This window comes from Condylura cristata, unplaced genomic scaffold, assembly GCF_000260355.1.
Source record: "Condylura cristata isolate star-nosed mole 26May11 unplaced genomic scaffold, ConCri1.0 scaffold00032, whole genome shotgun sequence".
Classification (NCBI taxonomy): Eukaryota; Metazoa; Chordata; class Mammalia; order Eulipotyphla; family Talpidae; genus Condylura; species Condylura cristata.
This window is the reverse complement of record NW_004567133.1, coordinates 6,270,777-6,293,255: the sequence shown is the minus strand read 5'-3', so window position 1 is coordinate 6,293,255 and position 22,479 is coordinate 6,270,777. Positions and strand designations below refer to the sequence as shown.

The following is a 22,479-nucleotide window of genomic DNA, read 5'->3' as shown; positions in this document are numbered from 1 at the left end:
CGCTTGTCTTGGGGCTCATTCCTCTTGTCTTGGGGCTCATTCCTCTTGTCTTGGGGCTCATTCCGCTTGTCTTGGGGCTCATTCCGCTTGTCTTGACTGCATCCTGTCTGCTGATGCCCCTCTTCCTGCAGGCCAAGAGAGGAAAGAAGACAAGAGGTCTGTATACCCTGTAGAGTCCGGCTCAGTAGGTAGCTTCTGGACAGCCCCCAGTTTCTGACATCTCAAGACGCTTCCCCCCCAAACAGTAAGAATGAGTTAAATGTGTACCCCTGGTAGGAGGGTATTCCCACCCCCTTGCCTCTCCTCCTAGCTCAGCCTTCACCCACATGCATGTCCTAACTCTCTGACCTTGGCCTTGACTCCTGCCCTCCCTAGGCCTCACTTTTCAGCTTTGGCCAGTGAAGCAAACAACCCCACACCCAGGGGTGCAGGGACTGGATTTCAGGAGACAGCAGGACACAGCAAGTAGGTGCGTGGGTTCTGGAGTGACCCACTTGGGCGCAAACCCTGGCGCTGTGGCCTCACGTGGATGCACTGACCCTGTGCCTTGGGCCCCTCCACTGTCTGATGGGATTCTGATCATACCTGGAGGTGTGTGAAAAGGACATTGACCTGCATGGTGCAGTCACTTACCATCTAGCCAGACGTATACCGTGGACATAGCAATTATTGGGTGGCAGTCATTATCAGGGCAAAACTGGTGTGTGCCCCGTGTTCAAAATAGATTCCTGATTTTATTCTTGCTGAATTGTAACCGATCTTTCATATCATAGATGTGGATGGAGCAAATGCTGTGTGTGATGGGTTGGGCCCTGTGTAGGTAGGGTCGGGGGGCAGACCCCCACAGAGGCAAAACACTTCTTCACCCAGGGAGGGGCTTGTCTTCTCCTGGGGGGAGAAATTATTAACAGCTATTTAATGGTATAGGTGATCCTGAACTAGCAGCAGAGTAGGGTGTGTTTCTCATCCGCCAACACAGAGTATCTGTGGTGAACACTTATGTCCTTGGCCTATTTTTTCTTAAAGGGATGTTTGTCTTACTGATTTGTTCCTCTGTCAGGCTGTTCACCCTCAGCACATAGATTGCTAACTTTTCCTGGTCTTTTGCTTACTTGCTGTTTTCTTTACAGTGTGTTTTGATCTGGGGAAGTTGAAAGCATTTTATTTATTTATTTATTTTTGGCAGCCAAATCGTTCTATCTCAGCCTTCTACCTACCTCCTGAAATAAACATTTACGCATGTACCTCAGTGATATGGTTAGAGATGGTGATACGTGTACAACAGGTATAAACAGAGCCCTGTGGTGACAACAGGGGGAGCCCTGTCAGATGCCACTGGTCGTGCCCAGCCTGTGGGGGTGGGGGACAGGCCCATGACTGCGGCAATCTGCCCTCAGGGGGGAGCTGGCAGAGAGAGGCCACAGCCGGCCAGTGGCCCGTTTCTTTTGCTTCGGCATTTTCTTACACTTAAGAAGCTCGTAGACTTAAACGCAGTTGTAAGAAATACTGGAGAGTATATTTCTTACTCTCTAGAGAGTCCCTCATGCCCCGCTTCCCCCCCGCCCCGGGGAAGAGCGCTCAGTAGACAGGGGTGCCATGTCACAGCCAGGAGGCTGGCATGGATACGACCTGCGGTCTTGTTCGGGGCGCTCGCTTCACCTGCCCTGCCTATCCGTGCTTTTACACACGCACCCGGCCAGTGTGTCACGTACCTGTGTTCCGTGCGGCTTATCATCGCTCACACACGGGTTTGTGTCTCCACCACCACGGCCAAGATACAGAGCAGGCTCGAGGTGCAGGTCTTCCTCTGCGTTGCCTTTTATAGCCGGGGCCTCCCTCCCTCCACTCCTCTGTGCTCCCCGCCCCCCAGCCACGAATCCTTCTCCATTTCCCTAACTCTGTCATTTCAAGAATGTCACAGAAATGGAATCGCGGTGTTTACTTTTGGGTTTCCCTTTCTCAGTCTGAGGCCTGGGTATTCTTTTGAGTCAGAGGTGCTCCTCTTTGATGCACGGGGACCCCTGGGGGTCTGCGCCCCCCCACCCCCACCCCAGAACACACCCTGCAGAGGTTCATGACTTAGTTTAAAATCTCAGACTGAAGAGAGGGGTGAGTCATGTCTGCACCAAGTGCTAGCAGCACCCCAGCCTGCACCCCAACCCCAGACTCATTCTTTCAGCCCCCAACTGAGTTTTTGGAAAAATTTTTCTAGAACACTGTTCAAAGACCCCAAAACAATTCATGGATCCCCTAAATGGAACACAGAATTAAATGTGTGCATTTTTCTAGAAAGAGGGTTTTGATTTGCCTCAAATGTCCAGACAGATCAGTGACCTCCAAAACAGTAAGGGCTCTGGCTTCTAGACAGAGGTGCAGTTAGAGCCACAACTCTGAAGTCTGCTGCCTTTGCCTGAGTCCCAGGACTGTCACTACTCTGCAACTGCAGGCAAGCCCCTGAACTCTTCTATGCCTTAGTTCCTCAAGTGAAAATGCAGGAAAAAATAGTACCTGGATCATAGGGCTGTTTTGAGAATAAATTAATGTCTATAAAATATTTAGAAGCAAATTTGTTTATTTGTAGTAAATACTGTGTTAAGTGAATGATGAAGTTACAGGATACAGGGGGGCAGAGCCTTTTTAGGCAAAGCTGTCCTAGTGCTAAGTGACTTCATAACACCCCCTCTATCTTAGCGCCATTCTCTCTCAACAAGCTTCAAACCATAGGGACGCAAGTCTGGTTGGGCACTGTCACCTCCCTTGTCCTGGCTCTTATACCTCTGTTAATATGACTCTGCCAACTTTTTCTTTTTAAGTTCCTGCTTTGCCTCTGTTATCATAGACAATATATTCTTAGGCTTTTTCTCTTGCGAGGTGAGGCTTTCTGGTCCTGTATCTGGGCTACTGTTGACAAGCAGGATGGCCAGCTCTTCCCGACTCATTTCATCTTGTTGGTTTAGCCTGTGGCTCTAGGAGAAGCTGAAAGAATTGCTATATCAGAAACCAGCAGATCTGGAGTCTGACTCTAGCTCTGCTTTCTCATCAGCCATGGAACCTGACGGGCAACTTATCTGACCTTGCTGATCTCGGTGCTCTCAGGTGGAAAGAGAATAGCAGCCCCATCCTGGGCAGATTCAATAAGGTAATGCTTCTGAGGCCTTGACTAGCAGGCTTTGTTCTTTTTTTGGAATCTTACATCTTCATATTTGAATCCATAACTTTTTTTAAGTATAATGTATGTTTGATTGAAAAAAAGTCATTTTCACACTGAAGGACTTCTCCCTTCAGGTGCAGTCACTGCAGTTTTCCCACCACCAAAGCGCCCCCTGTCCTCCACGGCCCTGCTGTGCTCTCTTCCCCCTCCCCCACCTCCCACACCTCCCCACACCTCACCTCCATCCCTGTGATTGCTAAGGATCCTCTGTCGTTACCAAACAGAAGGATCAGAGAAGCAGGATTTTGTTGACTTAAATCCTTGACTCGACATCATAAGGAGGCTGTTCCTTGAGGTTTTGCTCAACCATGACCTGGGAGTGAGCGCCATGCCCGTGAGGGATGCAAACAAGCTGGACACAGCGTATCAGAGAAGGAAAACTTGCAGAACCTCCCCATCCGGGCTGCTGGCGACCCCAGGCCCCTTGTAACTTGAAATCATTTCCTTTTGCCACCTCACTGACCCTGGTTATTTGAGAATCATTCTTCTTCTTCTTCTTTTTTTTTTTAAGATTTATTTATGCATACAAGGACTGGGGTACAGGCCAGAGGTGCGAGGGGTAAGAGGATTCACCAGACACAGAGTAGGGAGCAAAACAGGCAGATAGACTGAAATCCACTGCTGAGGGGAGCAGCAGGCAGGACAGGGAGGTCTGCTGCGCCCTGTGGGTCAGCTCCCTGGCCGGGGATCGAACTTGTGCTGCAGTGGCTGTGGCTAGCTAGAGTCTAGTGCTGCACTTTAACTAGCCTTGCACCGCCAGGGAGGGCCCTGACAATCATTCTTAATTCCTCTGTGTAGCTGCACCTTTGTCCTCGGCTGCTTGTGCTGTTCAGGGAGTCCTTTCCTCTTGCTGCATCTGTGCAGTGGTTCCTTCTGAAATGCAGTGTTGCCTGGGCCCCAGGAAGCCAGCTGAAGGGGGTGTGTGTACCCACACATGCACATCTGGATGTGCCCCCCTAAAGCAGCTCAAAGCTAGTACCAGTCTTCCTGATGGTGTCGCTGGACTCCGCCGCTCAGTTAGAGGACTTCACCACCGTAGCCTTCTGCAGTAAGACTTTGGACAGGCAGGTAGGCCTCTCTCTTTATTCAAATTTGGAGCAGAAAGGGCTGTGCACCTTGCCACAGGATGCTGTGGGCCTCTGTCAGCTTGTGAGTCACTGGGAAAGTCACCCGGCCTTCGCAGAGGGTATGGCCTCATGGGTCTACCACCCACTTGCTCCCTCCTCCTTGCGCCTCACCGCAGGCTCTGTGAGGGTGAGGGCTGGAGCGTCGAGCAGGTACCCAGTCTCCCCCATGGTCCTGTACTGAACCCAGTAGGGCCCCCCTCAGGTCCCGGTGGACCGCTTTTTGAGTACGTGCCCTGAGCCGCCACCCCTGTGGTACCGGGAGCTCGGCAGAGAGCAAGACATGACCCAGCCACCGGACTGTTGAGAAAGGAAGGCTGCTGCCCACGCGCAGCCTTGCGTTTTGCATGCCTGGCACTTGTAGACAAGGACTGGCCAGGTCGTCTGGGACTGCCCCTCCATGCAGGCCTGTCTGACAATCCTGTGCCCTGGCCATTTTGGGCAGGAGCTCCAGAGAGGCGGCATTGTGTTCTCAGGGCCTGTTTCCCAAAGCCCTTGACCTTGGTTTGTGCCGTCTCCGGACCACTACACGGACCACTTGGTCAAAGTAGTGTCTGCCAAGTCACTGTACCATAAAGGCATTAGCATTTTGACTCAATAGCAATTAACATAGTTCTGTGCAGAGATGTTGCAAGGCAGCTGTGATGAATAGAGCGCCCCTCTCTCCACCACTTAGTGGTCTGTGTCGCTGAAGACTCCTGGGCTCTGATTTTACATGCAAGGTGACAATTATGATGTCCCTCTTGGCCCTTGTGGGCCCCTGCATCTTTTGGAGGTGCCCCCACTTGTCATGGAACCCTCCTGTCCAGCACAGCGACAATTCCAGGCTTGTCTCGTGTTCTCCCCGGTGCTGGCGTCAGCAGTTTCTCCAAGATGCCCAGGGCCCTGCCTGCAGAATAGACCCAGCCTGGGAGGGGATGTGGTAATCAGATCCAGGGCTGGCTCCTGGACTATTATTTTTATAAAGGACATTATTGAGGCAATTAGCAAGATGGAAATGAAGTTTGTGGAGTAGATGACAGCAATGCATCAGTGTCATTTCCTGATCTGATGCTCTGTTGTGGTTATGTTGGGAAATGTGCTTGTTTTTCTGAATGTTAAGGAATAATGTATTCACTTACTCATAAGGAATAAATCAGAGAGAGGCTGAGGGAGCGTGGGAGGAAAGGTAAGGAGGTATTCATGAAGAGCAGCAGGAAGTGAAGAGTTGCAGGTGGTGGTAACACCCAGCCCAGGTTGTGTAGGGGGAGGGGTCGAGTGGGAGGCGGCTGGCTCAGGAGGGCCTTCCCGTGGGACACGGTCCCTGGAGAGATTCCGGCAGGCACTTGGGGGCTCCGTGGTGACATCCACCCCGCACTGTGCCCAGACACTTCAGGGTGCTTTAGGTAAACTCCTCTCTTCCCCTTTGCAACACAGCCTCTGAGGTTGAACTTGGTGTTACTTCCGAGTGACAGAGAAGCCCAGGCTCTGAAAGATAGCAACTTAGCAGCACATAACTGCTAGGCAGAAGGAGGCCTAGAAGCTGCTTTTCTGAATATGACCACAGGATAGAAATGCATACCGGAATGGGGTTCAGGACAGAGAGATGCTCTCAGCTTTGCCAGGGAAAATGCCCCAGTACTTTGCATTATCTGCCAGGGACTCGGAGGGGCGTGCCCCTACTTGGCCCTGTAGGATTCTGCTTCTGAGTGCTTTCCTTCACGATTCTAAGTGGTGACTGAGCCCAAGTCACTGGGGTGTGCAGGTCACTCTTTGTGGACTCGGTATGTGTTAGCTCAGTTGGTCCTCACAACACCCCAGGGAAATGGGAGCTGCAGGTGGCCTCAGTGCGCAGCCTGGGGAACAGGTGCAGAAGGGCTAAGCCACTCAGGGTTCACGAGCAACTGACAAAGCAGGTGTTTCAAGTTAAGGAAATAATCACAAAAGTATGTGGTGACGGCGCTCCATGGAAGAGCATAGACACCACGCTGCTTACCATAGAGAAGTAATAAAAACAGTAAGGGCTGGCACTCAATCGTGAACACGCAGTGTGATGCTCGGAGTCGGGTGTTTTGGCTCTAAACATAGTGCTATGGAATATTAATGACATCAGATTTAAATGTGACGCTTTCGCTAACATGCTGGCCAAAGCTAGGTGCAGGTTGATTCCAGAGTCCAAAGGAGAGGAAGAATGTCCTTCCCGGAGAGGGAGAAGAGGGGAGGGAGCGGGGCTGTGCAGGATGATGTGGAACAGGAGGAGGGAAGAGCTAGACAAGGAGCTAGAAATGCTAACACTGAGCGGCATCTTGATAGTGGCTGTGGATCCGGTTGTGACTCTAAGCCACTGTGCAAGGCTCAACAGTTCGATGACCATCCCCAAAGTACATTTTGAGAAACTAAGTCGTTTCTGTGTGTGGGTTTTGTAACACACACCCAGAATAGAAGCTGGGTATGGAAATACATTTGGTAAGTCTCTGCTTGCGTGAAGCAAAAGAAATTACCTTTTTTATTGCAAGACTTACTAGGCTCTTTGCACACATGTGCACTGTAAACTTCCAGAAATCTGAAGACTTGCTCAGACTGAACAGGTGTGGGTTTGTGTTTTTTTTTTTTTTTTTTTTAAAGAAGTGTTTTTGGGGCAAACGTGCCCTGGCCGGCTGTGTATATCGGGTTCTGTTTCATGATTATAAACAGCTCTGGTGAGTGAGAGGGGTTCGTTGGCAGAGGCACAGATGGCGGGGGAGGAGGGCAGAGTGGTGGGAGCCCACAGTCAGCACTAACCAGACACCTTTCTCTCAGCAGGCAGCCTGGGATCTCCCAATGGGGTGGTTTTGCTCCAGAATCACCTTCCCTGTGAGTTGCCTGATCCTGGTGTGGGCAGCAGGTGCTGGTAAGTCACCACTTCCCACCTGTCATTCAGCCATTCATTCATCCAGCACATATTTACTGATTTTAGGTGCCAGGCTCCCGGGCTAATCCATGAACAGCCCAGAGATCCCTGAAGGACATAAATTTTAGGGGGAGGACTTGTCAGTGACAAGGGTCCGTAAAAATAAACAAATTTGGAAAATTTTGGAAATCTTCACTGATGGAAAATATTTTTGGCAAAAAAAAAGTCAGTATTGCACAGAGTAGGAAAGATTGGAAAGGCGGGGGAGCAGAATTCCAATTTAAAATAGGAGCTTAGAGAAGCCCCCCTTTGGGTGACAGTTGAGCAAAGACGAAGGAACAGAGAGTCACACAAAAATCTAGGGGATGGAGAGGGCCGTCTGAGATGTCACCAGAGCGGTGGCCGGAAGGAAGGGCAACAGGAGGCGGGGAGGAAAGGGGCCACGAGTCGAACAGGACCTTGCAGAGTCTGAGCAGAGAAGGGACCTTTCATTGAGTCCCTTATGGGAAGGACCCCGTGAAGGCTGGAAGCTGGCAGGCCACAGGGGAGGTGCTGCTGCCTCAGACCGACCGGGGAGGAGGTGCAAGGGCTTGGCTGCGGACCCATCTGGAAGGTAGATTAAGGACAGTTTGAAGGGGAGGAGAGAGGTGCCAAGAACGACTTGGATTCTGACCTGAGTGACTGGGAAGGATGTGGTTGTCACTTCTGAGAGGCAGAGGGGTGTATTGACTTTTGGTTTGTTTGGTGGGTAGGGATTCAGAAGTTTGTCTTGGACATGGAGTGAGTTTGAGGTATGTGTGAGATAGCTAGGACTTCCCTTAGCACGGAAGTCCTTGGTCTGATGAACAAGTACAAACAGGTGCCAATTACAGTGGATCCTGTGCTGGGCCCGGGAGCAAGCAGGTGCCTAGTGATCGGGTGCTTGGTGGCCTGGGGGTGGGGGGTGAGGGCTTTGGGATGATCTGGCAAACCTAGCATACAACCTGCTGGGGTCAGGTTCCAGCTCTACCACCAACTAACTAGAAGAATCCCTCATCCTACCCTTCAGTACTGGTGGAACCCCACTGGAAGCCGGAGTGACAGGACCAGAGAGCAGCCTTCTGCATGCAGAGAGGACACGGAGACAGGAATTGGGCAAATGGGAGTCAGCTCCCCCCGCCCCCCCAGCTCACACTGCTGCAGGGCAGATGCCTGCCCGGTGGAATGGCATGCCTTGCACTGCCCTTATCTTCCTTTAATCTGGCCAAGCCAAGCAGTCGGGTTTGCCAAAGCTAGTGGTGCCTTTGGCTATGCCCTGATAAGGTTCCTACTCCTGAGGGTATATCTTTAGCTCCAGAAATTACTCCTGTGCCAGCTGGCAAGCTCCAGGAGCCCTGGTCCTGGCCCCGGCTCTGTGAAGGTCAGCACGCAGAAGGTCCCGGCCCACGGTCCCACTTGGGCGGGCTTCTGACGTGTGCCTGCGGCGTCGACTCCCCTTGCTGGGCAGGCCCCGGTGCTCAAGGATCCCATGTCTCCCCAGGGAGTGTGAAAGTCTCGCACGAGCCCACCTGCCTCACTAACTACATCGACTCCTCTTGTGAGTGGAAGCTGGATGGCCCCACCAACTGCAGTGCTGAGTTTCACCTGTCCTACCAGCTCAAATACATGGGCTATGAGTAAGTCTGTGCTGGGGTGCTGGGAGGGTTGGGAGCCTGTGCCCTCAGGCTGAGAGTTGGCCTGTCCCATGGTGCCCTGACTGCAGCTATCTTGGCATGGTCCTAGAGGTGAGGTGCCCACGACCTGTGTAAGACACGGTGAGTATGTCACCATGACAGTCACTGAGACGTAGCATGCACAGGTGGGTGGGCTATTGGTGTAGACCAGTGGTTCTCACACTTTTTGGCTTCAGGACCTACTTGCCTGCTTAAAATTAATAAAACCAATATTACTTTCATTAAATAAAATTAGTGATCCCACCAAACGTTTTTGTCAAAGTAACTTATGTAGATCAGTATTTACCCTGTTAGAAACAAAGACAGAAATTTACAGCACAGTAACACACACACCCACATTCAACACGTCATCAGAGTGGTGACATCACCTGGCATGTAGCTTCTGGAAAAGTCCACCAGGCACTTGTGAAAGAGTGAAAATGGCCATCGCCTTTTTTTTTTTTTTTTTTAAATAAGAGTGGCCTAAGAGATGCCCGATCACACTTGGGTGTTTAGACATTTGTCTCGAGTGGAGCGTTCACCTTGATGGTTGGTGCACCATAGAAGGTGGGGTGCATCGTTTCAAGTGGTTACCTGAAAGAATCCTGGTATGCAGGTGCTGTCACATGTGCCCATGATTGATGGGCACACACAGCAGGTGTGGCAGGGACAGGGGAGATACACAGTACGCCAGACATAGGGCTCACAGACAGGTGGCTTTCCAGGATGTGCTACAGTGGCAGGGCAGAGCTTTGCGCTTGGGACATTGGTCTGTACCAGGAAACTGCAGACGCGGGCCACAGGCCAATCGTGCCACCACCTGTCTCTGTAAGTAGTTTTAGTGGCACACAGACATGCTTATCTGTTTAGTATTGCCTATGGCTGCTTTTGTGCTGCAGCAACAGAATTGAATAGTTGGACAGAAAATGACCTTCAAAGTCCAAAATATTTACTCTCTGACCTTTTCCAGGAGATGTTTGCCGACCCCTGGCCTAGCCCATGAGACGTGGTGTTGGCAAGTTGAGGTGGCACATTGAGATGAAGCTCTGGTGCCCAAACATGCATCACAGGCAGCAAGCCAGGCGTGCAGTAGACACTGCCGAGCCCGTAGTGCCTGGAGGCATGTCCCGGAGATGCGTGGGTCACATCCAGCCTGCACACAGCCATTCTAACCACCACCCTTGTCTGCAGAAACCACACGTGTATCCCCAATAACAAAGAGGACTCAGTGTGTGTGTGCCAGATTCTGGCCGAAGACAGCATTGCTGGGGCCGACGTCTACGAGCTGAACCTGTGGGCTGGGAGGCAGCTGCTGTGGAGCAGCAACTTCACACCCAGCGAACATGGTGAGCGGAGCAGGGCGGGCTGGGGTGCAGGCCAGCCCCCGGGACTCTGGGGCAGGGGAGGGGTTGAGGGGGCAGCAGCCTCCTACCTTTCCCCAAACATAAAGGGGGTCCTGCCCCTGCCTGGGCCTCAGTTCTCCCATTTTGAAAATGGGCTTGAACTCAGCAATAAAGTAGGCCCCTCAGCTCAGAATTTCAGGGTCAAAATTGGGATGTGAAGATGAGGCATGGGTGAGGGAAGACATGCTTGCTGCTGATCAGCATCTGAACTGAGAACCGTCCGTCCATCCTGTGGACTGGTCAGGCTGTGGGATGACTCTCAAGGCTGACCTTGTCCTGCTCCCAGATGCTGCAGGCATTTACCGGACTGTAAAACATGGGGTAAAGCCACAGGAAGTTAGAGCACAATTGCTGTGTGGTCCTGAGCAGTGACTACTTCTCTGACCCCCTGTGTCCAGAAGAAAATTATTATCCCCATTTGCAGTGGAATAGACTATAGCTCAGAGAAGGCAAGTAACCTGCCTAAGGTCACACAGCTGCAGAATGAGTCTGTCAGAGCCCAGGCTTCCCTCCATCGGCAGTTCCTGAAGGACCTACTTACTGGTCGTGCTGGTGGTCAGGGGTTATTTCAATGGACTATGAATAAGCCAATGACTTAGATGAGTCTCACATGTGCTGATTTTAATACTCTTTATACACACCTGTGAGCTCAGGGGTTTGATTGCTCAAGAAACTAAGTTTTAAAATACAAGAATCAAAAATATTCAGTAAGGGGTAGTAGGAGACACAGCTAAGACCAAAAGGGCGGAAGCCGAATGTGAAACCCCACAGTTTGGGTTCCTTAGGCTTCTCCCCTTAGCAGTCGCCATGCAAAGGCATTTGGAAACCTCTGAAGTGGCAGGCGGACCTGTGGCCATGTGACAGTCAGTTTGCTGCTGTAATCCTGCTATGACTCTGTGTCTGTGGGCGACCAACGTGCCATGGATGTGGTGCCGGTGACCTCTTGTCTGCGGGCTGGGCCTCTCTGCAGGCCCAGCCCCAGCCCCTCACTCATCTCTTCCCCGCAGTGAAGCCGCTGGCCCCCGAGAACCTCACTATTCATGCCAACACCTCCGACAAGTGGGTGATGACGTGGAGCAACCCGTATCCCCCCAGCAACTACCTATATTCCGAGCTCACCTACCTGATCAACATTTCAAATGAAAACGACCCCACAGATGTGAGTGGGACTGGGCGGGTGGAGACTCAGGCTCGGGGGGGGGGGGGGGGGGGAAAGGACACCCTGGGCCTCATCCCCGCTCATGCCAGCTGTGTGCCCAGCCAGCTCCTCTCCCCTGCTGACCCAGACCAGGGAGCTGCAAGCGATGGTCTGGAACCAAACCAGCCCACTGCCCGGGCAGAAGGAGGAGTTAGGGAACTGTTCCCCACTTGCAGCTGATTCTGGGCTGCGTCCATGTTTTCCTGGGGCGGAATCCCCAGATTATAGGTCATGCCTGGGACACTCTTAAGAGAAACGCACAGTGAGAACAGCTCTGTCCCTGACCATGCCCGGTCAAGGAAGGCAGCTCATGAGCAGATGGGCTCATTGAGCCCCATTCATAACACAGCGAGGAGGCTGGGGCCCCAACACCTCCCCCAGAAAAGAGGTGCAGCTGTCATTTAGCACTGTCACTCGGATCTTGTGGCCTTTACTTTTCCATGCCACCTAATACTCGCTTTCCGTTCACAGTGGTGGTGTGGCGCTTCTTTTTAAACAATTGCAATGACGTCGTTTAAAAGGGAGATCTGATTCACAGGAAGCAATCAAGTAGCGGTAACCAGGGTCGCCCACCAGAGATGGCCTGGCCCTGTCCGACGCTGGCTGCAGGTGGAGGTGGTAGTCACTGCCGGTCTCCCCATGCACCCCTCAGACCTTCCCACTCGAGGGCCCGCCTCTGAACACCGTGGGCCTCAGCAGCTCACAGAGCTGCCTTCCGTTCCTGCTCTGCCGCTTGCCCGCAGTGGCATCGCAAATATGTTACTTAACTGCCTTGTAACAGAAGATAATGCGGAAACTTGCCCATCAGGGTGAAAGCCGGAATGTGTGAGCCAGACAGGCTCCCCGCTTGGCTCAGAGTGTCACAAACATGCCCAGTCCTTGGAAAGCCCCATCTGCCTCCCTCCCACAGCCCAGTGTCTAATTCACTCCATTGACATTCTGTTGGGAGCTCTGCGAGCATCTAGGGCCTGGCCGACCTGGCTTCGGCTGGGGGGGGCCAGCCCCAGGCATCAGACACTCCCCAGTCACGCTGTGTAGCTCTTCCGTTTCCTGGCCAAGCCCGGGGTGGGGGCAGGGGTGGGGATGGGCGTTGACCCATCTCAGCTGTGGTTTCCCTCCTGGCACTGAGCCAGGATGTGGGGTAGGCGCAGGAATGAGGTAGCCAGGCTCATGCAGTGGGAGCTCTGAGGGCGACTGGGGAAGGGAGGTCTCTGTAGGTGCCAGGGCAAGAGGCAGGTTCCGTTTTGCCAGTAAGCCTTCTCACCTTCTCAGCCTGTGTGAGGCGTGAGCTCTGGGGGTAGACTGAAGGGGATCTGACTGAAAGGAGGCAAAGAACTGTTATTTGTCTATTTCTAGCTCTAACTTCAGGCATAGCTGGATCCAGGTCCTCGGAATCTCTTGGCCCTGCTTTTTTCTATGAAGGCTTCATGTTTCGGCTGGCTCTTCCCCACCTCCAGCTACCAGCGACAGGCCTGTATTCCCAAGCCATAGGGGAGAATTGTCTTTCCAGATAGCCCCAGTCAAAGTCCAGGGGCCAGTTGCCTGGCTTGCATCATGCAGCAATCTCTGAACCTGTCACAGGCTGTGAGCTCTGTTCTGATGAACCAGGAGCAAGTCACATCCCCCATCCCTGGAGGTGGGGTCAGCTTCACCCAGAGCAGATGGGCTAAAACCGAGGGAGGAAGATTTCCATGAAGGACCCTAGGACAGGAGAACAGACTGAGGATATTGAAACACATTATGCCTCCAGTCTGGAACCCAGAATTGGTCACGTCTCAGGATGTGACTCAGTGGAGGTACTCAGGGCTGCCCGCGGGCCTCAGATTTCTAGCTCCAGCTATCTCTGTTGCTGTTGTGGAAGCTCTGAGGCACCCCCCCCCCATCTCTCCTTTTACCAGGACAGAGCTAGACCTGAAGAATTCTCTCATTAGTCCTTTGTCACATGCTTCTCTCTTGCCAGTTGGAGGGAACGAGATGGCCAGTGGGTGTAGATCAGTGAGGATTAACCTTGGAGAGACACTTACCTGAGGCTTACCTGCCCTCAGCCTCAGGACCTGAGCCCAGTGCCTAGATGTCAGGCGGATGTCCAGCCGAGCTAACCCTAGGCTGCAGATATCGGCTGTGACTCAGAGAGTGTGGGATCAATTAACAGAGATTAGGGACTTGCTGTAGAATTTGGGGGTGGAACTGCTCGTTGCGCTGTTCTTTCTGGGCCAGGCTCTATCATGGCAGTTTAGCCTGGATGGAAGGATTATAGGAGTGTTCTAGATAGGGAAAGAGGGGGCAGGAAAGACAGGCAGAGGGGCAGAGGTACATGAGCAGAGACTGAGAGGTACGAAAACTCATAATGAAGCCGACAAGCATGAGGATTTGGGAGTATGTGCAGTGAAAACAGCGGAAATAAGGCCACAGGCATATTCAGGGTTGTGTCCACCATCCCAGCGGCCACCACTTCTTCTGTGCCTGCAATGCGCCACATACGACACATATTGAAACATGGGGAGGTATTTTTTCTCTTCATTTTAGTGATAAGGAAACTGAGGTTTTGAGACTCACCTCGGGTCCCCAGCCAGAAGTGGCACAGCTGGGGCTGAACCCAGGATTTGGACTGCAGAGCCTGTGCTGTGTCTCCTCCCCTGGGTCTCTCTCCCAGGGATGGACTCCCAGACACCTGGCCTTTTGTTAAAAAGTAAACGAACACCAGTAGTTCCTCAGCTATCGTATTTCTCTTTGCTTTCTTAGCAAAGCATTTCTGAGTTCCCTCCTCTGCTTCAGGATGTTCAATCCCTGTGGGGTGTTAGCTCCAGCTGTTGCTTACCCAGAAGAGCCAAGAGGGGGTGAGAGTATCTCCTCTCCCTGCCCTGGCCTTCAGTAACCCCCACTCCATCCTCAGGTCCACTGGGAGACAGAGAGACACCAGCTGACCCCAGCTCCTCCAGCAACCGACTAGAACTTTGCTTTCCTTGGGTGCAAAGCCTCCCCTCAGCTTGTTGCAGGGCAACCCAATGTGAACTGGCTCCTCACCTGCGTGCTTAAAATTCAGTTGTACTGCAGGTGCACAGAAAAAGGGTCAATGATGGGCTTATTTACAAAAGGGGAAAGAAAAGGGACAACCAGGGAAAGAGAAAGAGAGAGAGAGAGAGAGACGAGTTAACAAGAGCATCCTGCCAGTTCTGCTGACTTGGAACTCCAGTAGCACACTGAAAGCTCAAGAGCCAAGCCACCAGCCACGAGGCCGAGGAAGTGAGCGCCTCTAACATGGCTCCCTCATATATACCTCCCCAAAAGTGGTTGCTGAGCTCCGCCCTTGGGGCCTCACAGTCCTGTCCTTGGTGTTGTGGGAGTTGTAGTTTCAGTGACTGGAGTAGGAGGTGGAGTCCACAAAACCTATATCTGCAGAGTTCATACAGGCATCCTTTCCCCCTAACAGACTCACTTTACACCAAATGAGCTTCCAACCTGTAAGCGAGAGGGGAGCTGGCCAGGCTGGGGGCCACAGGGCCTGACCCCTCAGGGAGCAGGCCCTGGCAGGGGGCTGGGCCACCCACTAGTTCTCAGAATTAACCTTGCACAAAGATTTTATTTCTGTTTTTATATTTTAGTAAAAGCTTTTTTAAATAAAAGTAAATATTTATATAAAAAATTTCAAATGGTCCAGGGTGACTTAGAATGGAAATGTTTCTCACCCCACCCCAAACACAGTTGTCCCAGAGGCTGAACACAGCTCCTGTCTCTCGCCAGGAAGTCTGGGGGCGGGGTTCAGGGGGGCTTGGAGGCACGTGTGTCCTTCCAGGGAGTCGATTCCAGAAAAATGAGTAGTGTTGACACCGACCTGTTTATCACCCCACTCTCTGGGCATGGCTGAGCTGAGGCCCTGCTTCAGTTCTCACCAGGCTGCGGGTGCCGTCTCCCCTGAGGTTTGACGGAGGGAGCCTGGCTTCCGGTCTCCCGTGGGCTGTTGGGCTGAGAGCCTCGGGTTCCTGCTGCCCTTTGGCAGGAGGCCACGCAGCACCACTCAGTACATCCTTCGCAGCCAGCAAGGGGGAGTCTTTCAGAAAGGTGGAAGTACAGTCTTGTGTAAGGGAACCAGCCAGTCCCTGTGTACCCGTCATCACTGCATACTGGAAACAAGCCACAGCCCCGCCCCACACACACTCAAGAGGGGGTGACACAAGGAGGTCACAGCCGACCTTCTCGGTCTGTGCCAGCGTCACTGTGCTTCTCCCCTTGAGGACCGCAGGACGTGACAGGCAGCGGAGGCACTCACCGCCTGCTCTTTGCCTTCCGCGCTCAGCCTTGCTCTTTGGGAGTCCCTTCCCCGCAGGGACTGGGCTGGCGGGCCTGAGATTCTCTGCCAGGAGTCTGGGCTTGGCGGTGGCCGCAGGGAGCCCCGCGGGAGACAGGATGCCATCTGGGCCTCGGGAAGATCCCGTTGCGTCTCCTCTCGTGTCTGCCCCAGCCCCGCCAGGTCCACCCTGAGCGCCAGCCGGTATTAACCGTTTCATCCTCATTCACTGATGGTGGCCCTTTTGGGGAAGCAGATGGCGAGGTTATGTTACTGACCTAGCGTCACGCAGGGGCTCTCGCCTTGGTTTTAGAGATAAGGAAACTAAACGTCACCTGTAACGTCACCTGGCTAATCGGGGCCAGGGCGAGGGGCAATTCCTGGACCCCTCACCTCACCTGTAGTGGTTGTAGAGGTGACAGACGAATGCCTGGTGGGAAGGAATCCCCAAAACACTGGGCTGGTGGCTTTTAGACACCATGGGTCAGCTCAGGACACGCCCAGTGGGTACCTCTCCCCACCCCCGCTGTGCTCTGACACCTTCCTTACCTCTCCCAGGTCAAAATCTTACCTGTGACCTACAAGGGGGACACCCTGCACTTCCCAGCCAGCCTTCTGAAGCCCAGGGCCTCCTACAGTGCCCGGATAAAGGCCCAGGCTGAGATTTACAACAGCCAATGGAGCGACTGGAGCCCCAGCGTCAGGTGGCATAATGGTGAGTGTCGGGACCCTCACTCATCAGTAACACCAGTGTACGCTGTGCCCTGCCATGCCCAGTGCAGTGTTAGCTGTGAACAGACAGACAGCAGGCCCTGGGCTTGCGGAATTGACCTTCCTCGGGTAGACAGAAGACAAGCGAGGAAACAAACAGTCAGTCCAGGAGTTCTTGACCCAGGTGATAGGACCCCTGGGAAGGAAATAAAACAGGGAAAGGGGTAGAGTGATAGCGGTGATGTTCCGAGAGATCAGGTCACCCCTGATTCCCCCGTGGAACCGGTCATGGTATTAACACTGTACGGAGGAGGACATCAAGGCACAGAGGGAAAGGGGCCTCCCCTGGGTCACCAGCAAGGAGAGAGCGAGGCTGGGATGCAGGTGGTCCAGCTCTCGCGTGCCCCAAGCACAGAGGGACCTCTGTGTGTCAGGAACTGGGCAAGGTTCAGCCCTCTGGTGGCACTGGGCTTCGTGGGAGCAGGAAACAGTGAGGAGGGCAGTGTGGAGAGGAGGCTGGCCCATGCAGGGTCTCTCAGACGGCTGGTCTGGGTCTCCAGGCCTGGGGAGCAGGCCCGGGTGGTGCTGAGCAGGACTCGGGCTCCTCACGCCCCCTCTACTTGCAGACTTCCAGCCACCCCTGGAGCAGACCCTCCCGATCGGCATTGGCATCGCCTGCTCACTCATCCTGTTCGTCTTCGTGTCCTGCTATTTCAGCATCCTCAAGTGAGTCCCGGGCTGCAGACAAGCCAGCCCCTCTGGGGAGCAGAGTGGCTGGGAAGTTTCATCTTGGGGTCCTTTTGTCCGACAGCGATGGGTGGCGGGGCCTGTGTGCTGCCGGGCACTGAGGCAGCTGCTGAGAAGCTGTCGTGGTTCCCAAACCCTCACCTTTCCTTTTCTGCTTCAGGATTAAGAGAGACTGGTGGGACAAGATTCCCAACCCGGCCCGCAGCCCCCTGGTGGCCATCGTCATCCAGGATTCTCAGGTAGGGGCCGGTTTGGCTGTGTGCATGGGGAGACAGGATTCAAAGTGCTGGGCTGTTAGGGGACTCAGTGGCTTTTGGAATTGCAGCTTACCAGGGTCCTGGGGACCCCAGAGGGCTCCCAGCCCCCCCTGGGCCTTCCTGGCCTTTCTTCCTTCCAGGGGTGGGCTTCTCTCTTGGTTTCCCTCAGAGGAGGAGATAACCCCTGCGGTGTCGCGGTCTCCCTGTCACCTCCTGGAGAGGTGACTGTCTCAGGGCAGGAGGCCAAGAGGAGAGACGGGACGGCACCAACTTCCTCTGTGACGAGGAAACTGCCCCGAAGCACCAGCATGTCAAGCCTCCAATTTCTTTGGCCAGAATTGTAGCACATGGCCCTTCCTAAACTGGTTACCTGTGGGGGAGTGGCCTTGAGACCGGCAGGTGGCCATCCAGAGCTGGGAGGGGGCCATGTCAGAGTTCTCTGGAGGTGAACTCCCCAAGGAGCTGGTGGGCAGACAGGCCTGGTCGATAACGGAAAGTCCAGGTGTCCTCGGTTCTCCCCACTCTCCTGATGCCCGGTGTGCTGGTGTGGAAGCCCTCTCACGTGCCTGCACTGAGGAGGGAACATGCTGCTTGACTTCTCCGAGCCTCGGCCTGCTCCTGTGGGTTCCAGTGGTATTTACTTAACAGGCTGGGTATTGGGAGTCACTGAGACAAGAATGTCAGTGTACATTCAGGTGCCTGCACGGTCACTGCTGTTTATATATCGGCTAGCTTGGGTGTGTAACAACTCGCTTTGAAATTTGGAGAGTTGAAACATCCCTTGATTCACTCCTGCTCCGGCAGGCAGGCAGTTTGAGCTCCACTCAGTGGTGGGATCCTGAGTCGGGCTGGCTGGGCCTCTTCCCAGTGGCCTCACTCACAGGCCTGCCCGCTGGCTTATTCTCACTGGGGGCAATGGATGTCACCAAACCATGGGTCTCACCCCCAAGAAAGTCAACTCAGTTACCACAGTGTCACTTTTACCAAATTCCATTGGTCAAAGCAAGTCACCCGGCCAGACCCGACTCAAGAGGTGGGAAGAGTTTCAGAATACTGTGGCCATTTGACATACTGAAGGACATGAGAACAGAAGTGGCCAGAGCTGTGTGATGTGGAGGCGGACACAAGGAGCAGAGCCTTAGAGCATCGCTATAGCCAGGCCAGGCTGGCAGGCTATGCCACTCGGTCTCATTGGCTGTCTCTATTTTAGGTATCCCTGTGGGGGAAGCAAGCTGGAGGCCAGGAACAAGCCAAGTGTCCGTATGTATCTGAGCTTAAGTCATGGGCTACATGGATGTAGAAGGAGATGAACTGGTTGGCAGACTCCTTCCTGAAAGTGGGGTCACCTCCCCACCTCTGCCTTCTCCTCTATGACGCTAGGCTTGGGGGCCGGCAGGAGGAGGAGGTCTGGGTAGATCACTGCTGGCTGAACCGCCTGGGCTGCATTGGCTGGTTGGGACCATGCTGAAGCCCCTTGGGAACACCCAGTTTGGCCTGAGCCAGGCTGGTAGAGTAACAGCCAGGGCAGCTAAGCCAGTTAAAATGTCCACGTAAATGTTGCATGTAACTGTGTAAATGGTAACAGTTTGTGAGTAGCCACTGTACCCTCCGGTATCCCACCACCACCCGGCTTTCATTCCCCCCTTTCATTCCCCCCTTGGGGCCCCTGGGACCTACCCACAATCCAGCAATGAAAGCTTTGTGGCACAGCTGGGGGCTCTTGGCCCCTCAGCCCCACAGCTATTCTATCTGGTCATCACTTAGACTGTGGTGTTGCTAAGTATTTTAAATATCCCTGACGAAGACTCCTTTGGGCCATAGACTGAGTTTGTGTTAGACAGAAGGTATACACTGGCTCCAGAAACCCCAGCATAAAACATGGGTCCTACTTTCAGAAAGTTCCCCATCTCGTAGCAAAGATGAACTAATAGATGGTTGGTTAGAAAGTCAGGAAGTATACCTGCACTAAATAGACGTCAGGACAGGGCGATTTCAAACGGAAGGACTTTGCAGAGGATCGGGGGTTTGTTAAGAAACTTCACCTTGACCAAACTTGTCTTATTTTTGCAGACACTGGAAAACTTGTCTTACCAAGCTCCTGCCCTGTTTACTGGAGCATGGCATGGCAAGGGGTGAGGACGCCCCCAAAGCTGCCAGGAATGGGCCTTTCCCGGGCCCTGGAATATCATTGTGGCGCCCTGTGGAGGTCAGCAAGACACTTGTCTGGCCAGAGAGCATCAGCGTGGTGCGGTGTGTGGAGCTGCTGCAGGCCCCAGAGGAGAGTGAGGAGGAGGTGGAAGAAGACAAAGGGAACTTCTGTCCCACGCCAGAGGACAGCGGGGGCAGCTTTCTGGAAGGCAGAGAGGAAATCGCAGCCCGGCTGACAGAAAACCTGTTCCTGGGCCTCCTGGCGGATGAGGACTGCGCCTTGCACCCCCAGGACTCGGAGGGGTCCTGCCTTCCTCCACCTTCAGGAAGTGTGGGTGCTCAGACGCCCCGTCTGGGGGTCCCCAGTGAGGGGCCCCAGGACACCTCCCCGAGCGAGGGGCCTGAGTCAGATCTCCAGGCCACCGGACTCCAGAGCCCAGACAGCGTGACTTTCGCAGCGGTGCCCACCGTCGTCACAGACAACCCCGCCTACCGCAGCCTCAGCGGCTCCCTCAGCCAGCCCCCGGGGCCTGGTGTGCCCGCCCCAGGCCCCCAGCCTGTGTGCCCTGGGGAGGTGGGCCACACCCCCCCCTCTGCCCACCAGCCCTCAGGGCCACTCACCGCACTCCAGCCTGAGCCAGAAACCTGGGAGCAAATCCTCCGCCAGAGTGTCCTCCAACACAGGATGGCCGCCCCTGCCGCCGGCCCCCTCAATGACTACCGGGAGTTTGCCCGGGCGGTGGAGCAGGGCGGCACCCAGGACGGTGGTGGGGCAGGCGTTGGCCCTGCCCCGGAAACTGGCTATAAGGCCTTCTCCAGCCTGCTCTCCGACAGGGCCACCTGCCCAGGGACATCGGGGGTGGAGGGCAGCTATGGGGACAGAGGCTACAGCCCTCTCCAGAGCCGCACTCCTGGCGGCCCTGAGGCCTCTACCCCAGTCTCCGTCCCCCTGTTCACCTTCGGACTGGACGAGGAGCCCCCTCTTGGTCCTCAGCACTCACACGCCCCAAGCAGCTCTCCAGAGTGCACCCACCTGGAGCCTGTGGAAAAGGGAGAAGACAGCCAGAAGCCCCCATGTGCCCCGGAGCAGGCCACAGACCCCCTGAGGGATGACCTGGGCAGCGGCATCATCTACTCGGCCCTCACCTGCCACCTGTGTGGCCACCTGAAGCAGTGCCACGGCCAGGAGGAGCAGGGTGACGCCCACATTGTGGCTGCTCCCTGCTGTGGCTGCTGCTGTGGGGATAGGTCCTCACCCCCAGTGAGCCTCCTGAGGGTCCCAGACTCCCGGCCAGGTGGGGTTCCCCTGGAGGCCAGCCTCTCTTCTGTACCCTTGGGTGGCCCAGAGGAGGGTAAGCCCTCCTTGCTCAGCCAGCCTGCCCCAGGCAATGCTCAGAGCCCCAACCAGACCCCCAAAATGGTGGCCATGCGCGCCACCAGGCCCGCCTGTGTGACCACCTCCTAAGTGTGTGCCTTCGTGTTGCTGAGGCCTGCAGGCGAGCCCCGGGCCTCACCCATGCCCATGGAATGCAGTCAGGCTGGCAGATTCCCAAGACTTGGGGCTACAGAGACCAGATCTCCCTATTCCCCACTGGTCTGGACTCCCTGCATCCGGTGGGAGGGGACGGTCGTGGGCAGCCGTGCCCACAGCAGGCGCCTGGGAGAGCCGAGGCTCCGGGTCCCTCAGTTCATTCATCTGAGCACAGCTTCTCCCGTGCGTCATCACCACCACGGCTGCCCAAGGCGTGACTGGTCGTCTAATCACTGACCAGTGTGTGACCAGTCCTGGGGTCACTGCCACCATTTCACCGGACTGGACGCTGAGCCTGGAACCAGCCACGCCGGCCAGGAATGACTTGGGAGGCTTTGGGAAGCAGTGGGAAGCCGAGGGCCAAGAAGGGGGACATCCGCCCAAGGGGCCCAGTCACTGACAGTGCTCAGGGGGCTGCTGCTGGAGGCAGGATCTGGGCCATGGGGGTGCCGAGTCAAGGTGGGGGGGAGGGGCGGAGCATGCGAAAAGGTGACTTCCAACCAGTGACAGTTTGCTGTCAGGTTTCCCGTCAAATATAAGACTTGTGTTCCTGTTACCCTTGGGACCCTCAGAGTAGACACGCCCAGCTGCCTTGGGGTTTGTGTCCCATGGACACCGTGACTGGCAGCCACAGGAGACCAGGGAAAGTGCATCCGGCTGGGCAGGGCCCTCTAGCCCGAGACACCGGGGCTATAGCCTGAGTGGGCCGGACTGCAGGTTGAGCAATGCTTGTTTGCTTCTGTAAGATTGTCTTATCACCTGGCATTTGTGTTTGCTGAGGAGATGGAAAGGGAGGGGGTGAGATTCTGTATAAACAAAAGCTCTTTATACCCCCCCCCATTTATTAAACAAACACATGAGCAGGCCCTGTCGTGGGTGCTTTGTCTCTCTTAACTCGTTGGCGCCTTCCATCCGAGGCACAAGAGTCACTGTCTGCCTCTGGGTTCCCCTGAGATTCTAGTGCAGCAAGATGACTTAGGAGATGAGCCCGGGAAAGCCCGCTTGGGGAGCTGGGAAGTGCCAGGAGCAATAAAAGAGGTTCCGCACATACCCATGTGGGCATCTGGCACTCCGGCCCACTGGGGAGCTGCACACACCTCGCCTGGAGGTGCCCCGCAGAGGCGGGGTGCTAGAGTGTTTGTCCATCCACTCCTGTGTCTGGTCGAGGGCAGCTGGCAGCTGCTCCCAGAAGAAGAAGGTCCTCAGATGAGGGGTGGAGAGGTTCTGCGCTTTGGGGGCAGCCAGGAAATGTGGATGGGGCTCGAGAGCAAACAGCCGCCCTAGGTGACTGGAAATGTCTACCC

General features: G+C 54.6%; 1 protein-coding gene across 1 annotated transcript in view; it reads left to right on the top strand.

Moving 5' to 3' along the window:
* Window positions 1–22,040, top strand: part of IL4R (interleukin 4 receptor) — a 32,399-nt gene extending 10,359 nt beyond the window's left edge. Inside the window, exons 2-10 of the mRNA XM_012732052.1 lie at window positions 7,117–7,204; window positions 8,724–8,859; window positions 10,087–10,241; window positions 11,306–11,457; window positions 16,340–16,496; window positions 17,119–17,218; window positions 17,400–17,478; window positions 18,707–18,756; window positions 19,567–22,040. Coding sequence (XP_012587506.1) covers window positions 7,135–7,204; window positions 8,724–8,859; window positions 10,087–10,241; window positions 11,306–11,457; window positions 16,340–16,496; window positions 17,119–17,218; window positions 17,400–17,478; window positions 18,707–18,756; window positions 19,567–21,109 — 2,442 coding nt within the window. The 5' untranslated portion in view covers window positions 7,117–7,134 and the 3' untranslated portion in view covers window positions 21,110–22,040. The remainder of the gene's footprint in view (window positions 1–7,116; window positions 7,205–8,723; window positions 8,860–10,086; window positions 10,242–11,305; window positions 11,458–16,339; window positions 16,497–17,118; window positions 17,219–17,399; window positions 17,479–18,706; window positions 18,757–19,566) is intronic.
* Window positions 22,041–22,479: the final 439 nt, after the last annotated feature.